The sequence below is a fragment of the Mustelus asterias genome, chromosome 6 (genome assembly GCF_964213995.1).
Source record: "Mustelus asterias chromosome 6, sMusAst1.hap1.1, whole genome shotgun sequence".
Taxonomy (NCBI): domain Eukaryota; kingdom Metazoa; phylum Chordata; class Chondrichthyes; order Carcharhiniformes; family Triakidae; genus Mustelus; species Mustelus asterias.
The window spans coordinates 116800036-116813029 of record NC_135806.1 but is presented as its reverse complement, the minus strand read 5'-3'; the positions used below and the strand labels follow the sequence as shown (position 1 = coordinate 116813029).

Genomic DNA, 12994 nt, shown 5'->3' with positions numbered 1-12994 from the left:
TCTGAAACCAAGATCAAGCTATCCCACTCCCTATCATCCTGGTGTGCTCCATGTGCCTATCCAATAACCGCTTAAATGTTCCTAAAGTGTCTGACTCCACTATCACTGCAGGCAGTCCATTCCACACCCCAACCACTCTCTGCGTAAAGAACCTACCTCTGATATCCTTCCTATATCTCCCACCATGAACCCTATAGTTATGCCCCCTTGTAATAGCTCCATCCACCCGAGGAAATAGTCTTTGAACGTTCACTCTATCTATCCCCTTCATCATTTTATAAACCTCTATTAAGTCTCCCCTCAGCCTCCTCCGCTCCAGAGAGAACAGCCCTAGCTCCCTCAACCTTTCCTCATAAGACCTACCCTCCAAACCAGGCAGCATCCTGGTAAATCTCCTTTGCACTCTTTCCAGCGCTTCCACATCCTTCTTATAGTGAGGTGACCAGAACTGCACACAATATTCCAAATGTGGTCTCACCAAGGTCCTGTACAGTTGCAGCATAACCCCACGGCTCTTAAATTCCAACCCCCTGTTAATAAAAGCTAACACACTATATGCCTTCTTCACAGCTCTATCCACTTGAGTGGCAACCTTTAGAGATCTGTGGATATGAATCCCAAGATCTCTCTGTTCCTCCACAGTCTTCAGAACCCTACCGTTGATCCTGTAATCCACATTTAAATTAGTCCTACCAAAATGAATCACCTCACATTTATCAGGGTTAAACTCCATTTGCCATTTTTCAGCCCAGCTTTGCATCCTATCTATGTCTCTTTGCAGCCTACAACAGCCCTCCACCTCATCCACTACTCCACCAATCTTGGTGTCATCAGCAAATTTACTGATCCACCCTTCAGCCCCCTCCTCTAAGTCATTAATAAAAATCACAAAGAGCAGAGGACCAAGCACTGATCCCTGCGGCACTCCGCTAGCAACCTGCCTCCAATCCGAAAATTTTCCATCCACCACCACCCTCTGTCTTCGGTCAGACAGCCAGTTACCTATCCAATCGGCCAACTTTCCCTCTATCCCACACCTCCTCACTTTCATCATAAGCCGACCATGCGGGACCTTATCAAACGCCTTACTAAAATCCATGTATATGACATCAACTGCCCTACCTTCATCAACACACTTAGTTACCTCCTCAAAAAATTCTATCAAATTTGTGAGGCACGACTTGCCCTTCACGAATCCGTGCTGACTATCTCGGATTAATCCGCATCTTTCTAAATGGTCGTAAATCGCATCCCTAAGGACCCTTTCCATCAATTTACCAACCACCGAAATAAGACTAACCGGTCTATAATTACCAGGGTCATTTCTATTCCCTTTCTTAAACAGAGGAACAACATTCGCCATTCCCTCAATCGTCCATTTCCTCCCTGCCTGACAGGGACATACCTATCAAGGACATCCAGTATTTGTTCCTTGAAAAAGTTCCACTTTTCATTAGTTCCTTTCTCTGACAGTTTCTGTTCCCAACTTATGCCCCCTAATTCTTGCCTAATCGCATCATAATTACCTCTCTCCCAATTGTAAACCTTGCCCTGCCGTACGGCCCTATCCCTCTCCATTGCAATAACAAAAGACACCGAATTGTGGTCACTATCTCCAAAGTGCTCTCCCACAACCAAATCTAACACTTGGCCCGGTTCATTTCCCAGTACCAAATCCAATGTGGCCTCCCCTCTTGTTGGCCTATCCACATATTGTGTCAGGAAACCCTCCTGCACACACTGCACAAAAACTGCCCCATCTGAACTATTTGACCTACAAAGATTCCAATCAATATTTGGAAAGTTAAAGTCCCCCATGACCCTGTGACCCCCACACATATCCATAATCTGCTTAGCAATTTCTTCCTCCACATCTCTATTACTATTTGGGGGCCTATAGAAAACTCCTAACAACGTGACCGCTCCTTTCCTATTTCTAACCTCAGCCCATATTACCTCAGTGTGCAGATCCCCCTCGAAGTGCCTTTCCGCAGCCGTTAAACTATCCTTGATTAACAATGCCACTCCTCCACCTCTTTTACCAGCTTCCCTACACTTAGTGAAACATCTATACCCCGGAACGTCCAACAACCATTCCTGTCCTTGTTCTACCCACGTCTCCGTAATGGCCACAACATCGTAGTCCCAAGTACCAATCCACGCCCCAAGTTCATCTACCTTGTTCCGGATGCTCCTTGCATTGAAGTAGACACACTTCAACCCACCTTCCTGTCTACCGGTACCCACCCTTGACCCTGATACCTTCCCCAATACCCCACCACCCTCACTGACTTCTGGACTACAACTCCTTTTCCCACTCCCCTGACAAATTAGTTTAAACCCCCCTGAAGAGCAGTAACAAATTTCCCTCCTAGGATATTGGTGCCCCTCTGGTTCAGGTACACCCCGTCCTGTTTGTACAGGTCCCACCTTCCCCAGAATGTGTTCCAATTATCCACGTATCTGAAACCCTCCCTCCTACACCATCCCTGCAACCACATGTTTAACTGCACTCTCTCCCTGTTCCTCAACTCGCTATCACGTGGCACCGGCAACATACCAGAGATGACCACATGTTTCGTCTTGGCTCTCGGCTTCCAGCCCAGCTCCAGAAATTCCTGCTTTAAATCCCCGTCCCTTCTTTTACCTATGTCATTGGTACCAATGTGTACCACGACTTGTGACTGTTTCCCCTCCCCCTTCAGAATCCGGAAAACACGGTCCGAGATGTCACAGACCCTCGCATCCAGTAGGCAACATACCATCCGTGAGTCTCTTTTGCTGCCACTGAACCTCCTATCTATCCCTCTAACTAACGAGTCCCCAATAACTATTGCCCTCCCGCTCTGCCCCTTGCCCTCCCGAGCCACAGAGACGGACACAGTGCTGGAGATCCTCTCACTGCGGCTCACCACTGGTATGTCATCCCCCTCAACCGTATCCAAAGCGGAATACTTGTTGCTAAGGGGAACGACCACCGGGGATCCCTGCACGGACTGCTTCCTCCCAGCCCCTCTCACCGTCACCCATCTGTTTTCATTCCTCGGAGTAACTGTATTCGTAAAGCTTCTGTCTATGGCCACCTCTGCGTCCCTAATGATCCTAAGTTCATGCAACTCCAGCTCCAGTTCCCTAACACGGTTTTGGAGGAGCTGCAGATGGGTGCACTTCACACAGGTGTAATCAGCAGGGACACGGTCGTCGTCCCTCACCTCAAACATAGTGCAAGAGGAACATAGCACTGCCTGCACACCCATCCCCTCTAGATACCTTGCCAGTACCAGGTAGAAACAGCAAAAATGAATTAAACTCACCCCTGCTCGCCCTTTCTGCCTAAGCCCTGTGAGCCAAAGCCTTATAGCTCACACTCTGCTTCCCACTCACTCAAGCCCTGTGAGCCAAAGCCTTATAGCTCACACTCTGCTTCCCACTCACTCAAGCCCTGTGAGCCAAAGCCTTATAGCTCGCACTCTGCTTCCCACTCACTCCCCTGCCCGCTCCCGACGCTGCCCGCTGTATACTGCAGCCTACTTTTTATACTTCGCGCGCTTAAAAAACCCTTCCCAGACTCCTTAGCAGCCCACTTCCAGTTTTCACTTTAAACTTAAAATACTACTGCAAAAGTAAAGGCCAAAAAAAACCACACACTAGCTGACTAAATAAATAAATAAACAATTCAATTAATCTCTCACCAGCACTGCTGCCTCCAATCACTCCCTCTCAGCTTGCTCCAGTGGAACAATGAGGGGGAACCTCCCAGGTAACTCTCACACACAGATACACTCTGTTACACACACACCCACACTTTCTCTCTCACACACACGTGCACATTCTCTCTCTCTCACTCACTCACACACACACACACTCTGATACACTCTGTCATATACACACACACACACTCTGATGCACTCTGCCACATACGCACACTCTCTCTCACACTCACTCTCTCACACACACACACACCCTCTCTCTCATTCTCTGTCTCTCTCTCTCACATGCACACACACACACACCCTCTCTCTCACAGACTCTCACTCACCCTCTCTCTCTCTCACACACACACTCACACATTATCTTTATTTTTCTCTTTTTACACACACACTCATTGAACAAGCCTCTACCCCCCCCCCCCCCCCCCCCACCCTCTCTAGAATTCCAATTTGGATAGAACTTCCCATGCCCATTCCAGGATGAGCACATCATTAATTGCAGAAAATTACATCCAATTGGCTTTGTCAATACATTATTTTAGAATATTAAAGTGAGGTTTTCCCACACACTGTGCACCAGGATGCTCTGTGGGCGTTGTAAGCCAGCCAGCAAATCTTCTGTGACTAGGCAAAATACCCTGGGCCGTACTTACTCTCTCCAACCCCCACCTTCTCTCTGCTGTTGTTAGTCATTCTCAGTGCTGCCTCCTGGGCTCAGCTGAGACCTGTTTCACTTGGAAGCTATTCGCATGTGTTTGTGATGACATGTTTATTTTTAATACGTATAGAAATAGTGAGATATCTATAGATTTGAAATATTGTATAATTATATAATCACATTTCGTGTCCACATCTGGATGTAGCACCCCCTGTCCTGCCTGACTGCTTTTTTGGCAAGTAATTATCTTTACCTGCCGGGAGGTAGGAATTGTGTTTGTCTCACTGAAAAGGATCAGGAGATTGCTTATTATCAGCAGTTGGGGAGGGAGGAGAATTGTAACTAAAAGTTCCAGATATTTATCTTTGTATGATTAATATGGAAACCGTTCATAACTTGAAATATTAAAAAAGATAGAATCAAGCCACATGAAGCAGCAAGATTTCCAAACTTTTCTTTTTCAGTCAGGATCTTGTGGTCAGTGCTTCCCTCCCAATTTTACAGAATGGTAGTTTCCAAATAGATGATTTACCTTGGTGTTGCAACTGAATACCAACATAAGACGGGATGAATTGTGGTGTGATCACTGCGATCTCTGACAGTGCACTGAGTGTAACCAGAGAAGGTGGCAGGGTCTTTGAGATGTAAAATAGCAGTGATAGCCGAACTGGGAGGGACAGTGTTTTCATATGTAATTAGTCAGTGCAGTATGTTGTTTGAGTTGGACTGCAGTTTTGTGGCTGGCGTTCAAAAGGAGCAGCTTTCAACTGGTCTGGCAGCCTGATTAATGATGCCTTCCCCTCCTGATTTGGAGTCCACGTCTTCGCTGTGAGTGAGGAGGACCTGCGAGTATTTGAAACGTTCACTTTTGGATCATGTCTGACTCGAACCTCTGGTCTGTTCTCTCCAACATCTCAATGCCTCATTTCCTAAGCAGAGCCAGGCTGCGACGGTCTCAAAGGTAACTCGAAACACTTAGTGATCAGTGCTGTCGGTTCAAGTCTGTTCTATGTTTTGAAGTTTACAACTGTGTACTGGCATTAATATTTGGTAATGTAATGACCAGCTTTGTTTACCATGACGATTCCAATATAATGTACACAGCAGCTACACATGGTAACCTGGCAATTGAAGCAGTAAGTTATGAAGTGTGAGTCACTGTTGCTCATGTTGTCATGATGTGGAGATGCCGGCGTTGGACTGGGGTACACACAATGATTACCTGTAAAGACTCGCATTCCAATCATTATTTTGTAAATTGAGTTTGTGTCTTTATTTGCCCTGTTTGTGAACAGAACTCCCACTCACCTGACGAAGGGGCAGCGCTCCGAAAGCTAGTGGCTTTTGCTACCAAATAAACCTGTTGGACTTTAACCTGGTGTTGTGAGACTTCTTACTATGCTCATGTTGTCATCAGGTTTTATAAGTTTATTTATTAGTATCCCAAGTAGGCTTACATTAACACTGCGATGAAGTTACTGTGTGAAAATCCTCTAGTCGCCACACTCCGGCGCCTGTTCGGGTACACTGAGGGAGAATTTATCATGGCCAATACACCTAACCTCCACGTCTTTTGGACTGTGGGAGGAAACCGGAGCACCCGGAGGAAACCCACGTGATATGGGGGGAACGTGCAGACTCCGCACAGATAGTGACCCAAACCGGGAATTGAACACGGGTCCCTGGCGCTCTAAGGCAGCAGGGCTAACTACTGTGCCACCATGCCGTCCACAGGTACGATGAATCTCATTGTAAATCTATCTCACTGAGAATCCTTTCATCGTCCTTTCCGGAATTTGCAATGTGAATATACAGCACCGTGCTTCTATTTCCATAAACCTTTCCTTTGAAAAGTTAACAACTAAACTGAAATGTTTCTGCTTAATGAAAGGAGTGTGAAATGTACAGAAAAAGAACTGTCATAGTCAGCATGATTTTACATTGAATTTCCAGCAACCAATCAGACTCTCTGCCTATACTGGTGGTTGTTAATGCTTCAAATGAGGCCCCCACCAACTTTATTTCATCTCACCCTGTTGCTAGAATCTTCTATTTCTTTCTCTGTTGTATTTATCCTGCTTCTGCTTAAGTGGATGTATGGTCAGGTCAACTACTCTATGTGGCAGCAACTTCCACATTCTAATCATTTTCTGGGTAAGAAAGTCCCTTCTAACTTTCCTCTTGGATTTATTGGGGATTATCTTAAATGAAAGACTTGCGTTTATATAGCGCCTTTCACGACTGCAGACCATTCCAAAAGATCCCTCACTGGCAATGAAATACTTCTGAAGTCTATTCAGTGTTGCAATGTTGCGGCAGCTAATTTGTGTAAGGCGAACTCTCAAATACCCTGTGATGATGACCAGATTGTTATTGGTGAAGCTGACTGAGGAATAAGTATTGCCCTACGCTGGGGAGAAGTGAAATAAAAGCAAAATACTGCAGATGCTGGAAATCCAAAATAAAAACAGAGAAAGTGCTGGAAAAACTCAGCAGGTCTGGCAGCATCAATGGAACGAGAAACCGAGTTAATGTTTCAAATCTTTGGAACTTGGGGAAAACGCCCTTGCCCTTCCTCTGGGGTGCCACAGTGGTTAGCACTGCTGCCTCACAGTGCCAGGAACCCGGGTTCAATTCCAGCCTTGGGTGACTGTCTGTGTGGACTTTACGCATTCTCCCTGTGTTTGCGTGGGTTTCCTCCTCCAGTCCAAAGATGTGCAGGTTAGGTGGATTGGCCATGGGGAATGTGTGGGATAATGGGAATGGGATGGGGGGGGGGGCTTGGTTAAGATACTCTGTCAGAGAGTTGGTACAGACTCGATGGGCTGAATGGCCTCTTCTGCACTGTTGGGGTTTTATGATTCTTCAAAATAATGCCCTGGGATTTTTCACATCCACCTGCGAGGACAGATAAAACCTTGGTTTAAAATCTCTTTCAAAAGGCTGCACATCTGACAGTGCAGTTCCCTCTCCATATTGTCTAGCTTTTTTTTTCATTCATTTATGGGATAGGATGGGGGGGGGGATGGTGGGGTAGGGGTGGGGGATGGTGGGATGGGGCCGAGGGTGGGGGGAACGGGGGGGAGATGGTGGGGGGTGGATGGTGGGGTTGGTGGGGTGGGGGGGGCGAGGGTGGGGGGGGTGATGGTGGGGTTGGGGGAGGGATGGCAAGGTGGGGGTAGGGTTGGCGGTCTCTGGCAAGGCCAGCTTTTGCCCTTGATTAGTTGGTGAGCTGCTGCCTTGAACCACTACAGTACATGCCGTTCTGTGCTAAACCAGTGAAGTGGAGCTTGGAGCCACAGCCTTTAGATTCAGAGGTGGGTGTGTTACCAACTGAGTCACAGCTGATGTCTCATTTTCAAATCCCTTCATGGCCTCACTTCTCCCTATCTCTGATTCTTCCAAGCCCCCAGCCCTCCAAGATATCTACAATCTAATTCTGGACTTTTCAGCATCCCAGATTTTAATTGCTCCACCATTGGCTGTGTCTTAGGCTGTGTCGGCCCTTGGCTCTCGAATTCCCTTCCTAAGCCTCTCTACTTCTCATCCCTCCTTTAGGATACTCCTTAACACCTACCCCTTGACCAAGGTTTAAATCTTCTGTTCTGATATCAGCTTATGAACAAAGAACAGTACAGCACAGGAAACAGGCCCTTCGGCCCTCCAAGCCTGTGCCGCTCCTTGGTCCAACTAGACCAATCGTTTGTATCCCTCCATTCCCAGCCTGCTCATGTGACTATCCAGGTAAGTCTTAAACGATGTCAGCGTGCCTGCCTCCACCACCCTACTTGGCAGCGCATTCCAGGCCCCCACCACCCTCTGTGTAAAAAACGTCCCTCTGATATCTGAGTTATACTTCGCCCCTCTCACCTTGAGCCCGTGACCGCTCGTGATCGTCACCTCCGACCTGGGAAAAAGCTTCCCACTGTTCACCCTATCTATACCCTTCATAATCTTGTACACCTCTATTAGATCTCCCCTCATTCTCCGTCTTTCCAGGGAGAACAACCCCACTTTACCCAATCTCTCCTCATAGCTAAGACCCTCCATACCAGGCAACATCCTGGTAAACCTTCTCTGCACTCTCTCTATCGCCTCCACGTCCTTCTGGTAGTGCGGCGACCAGAACTGGACGCAGTACTCCAAATGTGGCCACCAGCATTCTATACAGCTGCATCATCAGACTCCAGCTTTTATACTCTATACCCCGTCCTATAAAGGCAAGCATACCATATGCCTTCTTCACCACCTTCTCCACCTGTGTTGCCACCTTCAAGGATTTGTGGACTTGCACACCTAGGTCCCTCTGTGTTTCTATACTCCTGATGACTCTGCCATTTATTGTATAACTCCTCCCTACATTATTTCTTCCAAAATGCATCACTTCGCATTTATCCGGATTAAACTCCATCTGTCACCTCTCCGCCCAATTATGTGGCATGGTGTCAAATTTTGCTTGATAATATTCTTGTTAAGACTATGTGTTTTCATTGCATTATCTAAATACAAGTTATATTTATGTCCCTTTGTTTTGGAATCACCCGTAGTGGAAATGTATTCTCTATTTCTCGCCCCTCAAACCCTATTTCAGAGACTTTTATTTACTGAAGAGAGATTATGTCTGTGAAATATATAGGCTTTCTTGGAAGAGATAACAGCCTTGGTGAATATTGGGAACTTGGTGAGCGTTACCCATTTAAATTTTAACAAATGTACCATGTGGACTAATCTTATCCAAGATCAGAAGCCATAGAATTGAGGTGAGCTATTGATGCAGATCAGAAATTTCGCAGTTGAATGAAGCAAAGGATAGGTTAACGTGGATTTAGTATGGAAATATTTTAAAGGTCAGTGCTAGTAATTGTTGCTTGCATATTATATATGTGATTTGGAAATGGGGATAGTCTTGAAGTTATCTAAATTTACCAATGGGGAGAGACCTGCGAATAACACAGAACAGCCTGATAAATATTTATCAAGTATTGGTGATTGAATTGAACCTGCAAGCGGTAGGTATTAGTTGATGTTGACAAATACAACGGTACTCATGTTGGGTAGGGCAATACTGGAAAAGGAAGACCAATATTGAATCACAGTACACAACATTGGAGAATGTCAGGGTACTGATCGATGTCTTACTGAAACTATCAAGTTAGCTAGCATGTCACGCCAGTAAGGGAGGCTCCTTGAGTTATATAGCCAAAGGGGTAGGAAAAAAAATGCTCTTGTGCAAAACAGTTCAAAATCACCTAGAGCACTTTAGGGTGGCATGGTAGCACAGTGGTTAACACTGCTGCCTCACAGCACCAAGGACCTGGGTTCAATTCCAGCCTCAGGACAGTGTCTGTGTGCAGTTTGCACATTCTCCCCATTTCTGCCGGGGTTTCCTGCAGGTGCTCTGGTTTCCTCCCATACGGCATCTCCTCCGGAGCCTTCAACATGTCATTGATGAAGACGAACATCTCGCCAAGGTCATCCCCACACCCCCACTTCTTGCCTTCAAACAACCACGCAACCTCAAACAGACCATTGTCCGCAGCAAACTACCCAGCCTTCAGGAGAAGAACAGTGACCACGACACCACACAACCCTGCCACAGCAACCTCTGCAAGACGTGCCGGATCATCGACACGGATGCCATCATCTCACGTGAGAACACCAACTACCAGGTACATGGTACATACTCTTGCAACTCGGCCAACATTGTCTACCTGATACGCTGCACGAAAGGATGTCCCGAGGCATGGTACATTGGGGAAACCATGCAGACGCTACGACAATGGATGAATGAACAATGCTCGACAATCACCAGGCAAGACTGTTCTCTTCCTGTGGGGGAGCACTTCAGCAGTCACAGGCATTCAGCCTTGGATCTTCAAGTAAGCGTTCTCCAAGGCGGCCTTCACGACACACGACAGCGCAGAGTCGCTGAGCAGAAACTGATAGCCAAGTTCCACACACATGAGGACGGCCTAAACCGGGATGTTGGATTTATGTCACATTATCAGTAACCCCCACAGCTTGCCTCCTGGGCATGCAGAATCTCACTAGCTGTTCTGATGGGAGACAATACACACCTCTTTAACCTGTGTTTAATGTTCCCTCCACCCACATTGTCTGTACCTTTAAGACCTGGTTGGTTGTAGGATTCGCATTCTAATCAGTATTCTGCAACTTGATTTTGTGTCTGTTTGCACTGTTTGAGAACACATTTCCACTCCATCTGACGAAGGAGCAGTGCTCCGAAAGCTTATGGTATTTGCTACCAAATAAACCTGTTGGACTTTAACCTGGTGTTGTGAGACTTCTTACTGTGTTCCTCCCATAGTCCAAAGATGTGTGGGTTAGGTGGATTGGCCGTGCTAAAATTGCTCTTAGTGTCAGGGGGACTAACTAGGTTAAATACATGGGGTTATGGGGATATGGTCTGGGTGGGATTGTGGTTGGTGCAGACTCAATGGGCCTAATGGCCTCCTTCTGCACTGTATGATTCTATGAAAATCATGGTCACATTCTTGTAAGAACCGTGAGAGTATACGAGTAGCAATTAAGTCAACACCAGGAATTTGTCTCTTAAGCTGTGAGGAGTGACTAAGGATGACGGAATTGTTCCCAGTGGGTAAAATTTGATGACGTTTCGTTCTTCCTCATTTCAGAATGGAATCAAAAATACCCTAATGCAAAATTAGGAATAATCCCAATCATTCTGATCTCTGGATGTCAGGCAACATATTGTGGTCAAAGAGACTGATCCATAGAACCTTTATCCAGAGATTATGATATGTAAACGGGTCCTGAGATCTGACTAGTCCATGTTTTACCTTTCACATGAGCAGCGATCCTAATGGCATGTGTCCATTCGGCCCATTTTTTCCCCTTTGCCTTCAAATCCCTATAAAACTGATCAAATCAATGTTAGCTATCAATTCGATTCTAATTATTTTCCTCCGTAGTATGCAAATATGTTGACTTCCCCGGGGGGGGGATGATGGAGTACAATGTCTAAAATTGGTCTTTCTATTCTGAGCCAAACCATCTGTTTGTGATGTACCAGCTTCTGAGAAACAACAGCTAACGTACCGGTCCATTACCATGATTATAGCATGCTGTTGGAAAGAGGCATAACCCTAACACTCTGCGTGTTCTATTTATCTACTGCATCTGCTCAGAGCTGTCCATTTTAAAAAATGTCTTTGATGGCGTGTGGATGTCACTGGCAAGACCAGCATTTATTGCCCATCCCTGGTTGCCCTTGACAAGGTGATGGTGACCCTCCTCCTTGAACTGTTGCAGTCCATGAGGTGGAGATGCTGTCATGGTGCTATTAGGTTTGAAGTTCCAAGATTTTGACCGACGAATAATGAAAAGGACAGTGATATATTTCCAAATCAGGATGGTGTGTGACTTGGAGAGGAACTTTCAGGTGTGGTAGTGTTCCCATTTGCCTAGTACCCCTGTCTTTCTAGGTGGCGAGGTTTTGGCCTTGGAAGGTGATATGGAAGGAGCCTTAGCGAGTTGCTGCATTGCATCTTATAGATGGTGCACATTGTAACCAAGCTGTACCAATGGTGGAAGGGATGAATGTTTAAGGTTGTGGACGGGGTACCAATCAAGAGGACCATTTTGTCCTGGATCTGTCGAATTTCTTGTGTTGTTGGAACAGGCAAGTGGCAGAGTCAGGTGGTTAATCACTTCCTAAAGAATTCCCAACCTCTGGTCTGCTGTATAGCCGCGATATTTACCGGCCTGGTTCAGTTAAGTCTCTAATCAACACTGATTTCCCAAAATGTTGATGGTTGGGAGGAGGTGGGCGGTTGGTTAGCGTTAATTTCATTAAATGTTAAGGGGAGGTTGATGCGCGTTATCACACACGAGGCTTGAGATGCTCAGGAAATAAAGGCTTTTATTTGCTGTTACAACGAAGCTACTAATTATATACACGATCCCAGACCGAGGGGTCCCAGACAGAGCAGTGACCCTCACACTTCTCCCAGGAGGCGGAGCCCGACTGGGATGTACCACAATAACTATAATACAAGGTGTAACAGCCCAACCCTAACCCCAACAGCAACAAGTAGAACAACCCATCCCCAACCCCAACAGCAACATATATACACACCCGCAGTACTGGCCAGACCCTGGCTCAGCACTATCTAGTGGGAACCAACGATGGTTCACCACAGAGGTAGTTAAACTTTTCTCTTGTTGCAGATGGTATTGTCCGGCACTTAAGTGGTGCAAATGTTGCTTGCTGCTTTTTAGCCCAGACCTGCATGCTGTCCAAGTCTTGTTGCATGCAACCGTGGAATGCTTCACTCGTTTGAGGAATTTCAAATTAAGATGCATTCTATGGAATCGTCAAAGAACATTCCCACTCCTGACCTGTTGAAGGTGGGGCGGCCTGGCTAATCTTTGTTGTTTTTCTGACTGGATTGAAAATCAAATCCATACTTTTATAGTTGCTGCCTTTTAGCACAGCTGGGGTTTAGCTTTTGGTTGGTTTTATGGAAGGTGGTTTCTATTATGACCTCCTGTCCTTTCTGCTTTGCATTTGAACGGAACAAAGAACAGTGATATTGCATCTATTTGAATCACCAACGACATAGCATGACAGAGTCTTTGCTTT

The 12994-nt window shown here is 46.2% G+C and overlaps 1 protein-coding gene across 19 annotated transcripts in view; it reads left to right on the top strand.

Moving 5' to 3' along the window:
• Positions 1 to 12994, top strand: part of LOC144495111 (microtubule-associated serine/threonine-protein kinase 4-like) — a 462554-nt gene that overhangs the window by 287853 nt on the left and 161707 nt on the right. For 3 of the 19 annotated variants that reach the window (XM_078215025.1, XM_078215026.1, XM_078215024.1), the window contains exon 1: positions 5126 to 5329. The exons of 15 other annotated variants lie outside the window; for them this stretch is intronic. In XM_078215025.1, coding sequence (XP_078071151.1) covers positions 5244 to 5329 — 86 coding nt within the window. In that variant the 5' untranslated portion in view covers positions 5126 to 5243. Of the gene's footprint in view, positions 1 to 4922; positions 5330 to 12994 lie in introns of those variants that run through there. One more of the 19 variants, XM_078215027.1, reaches the window with a different exon arrangement.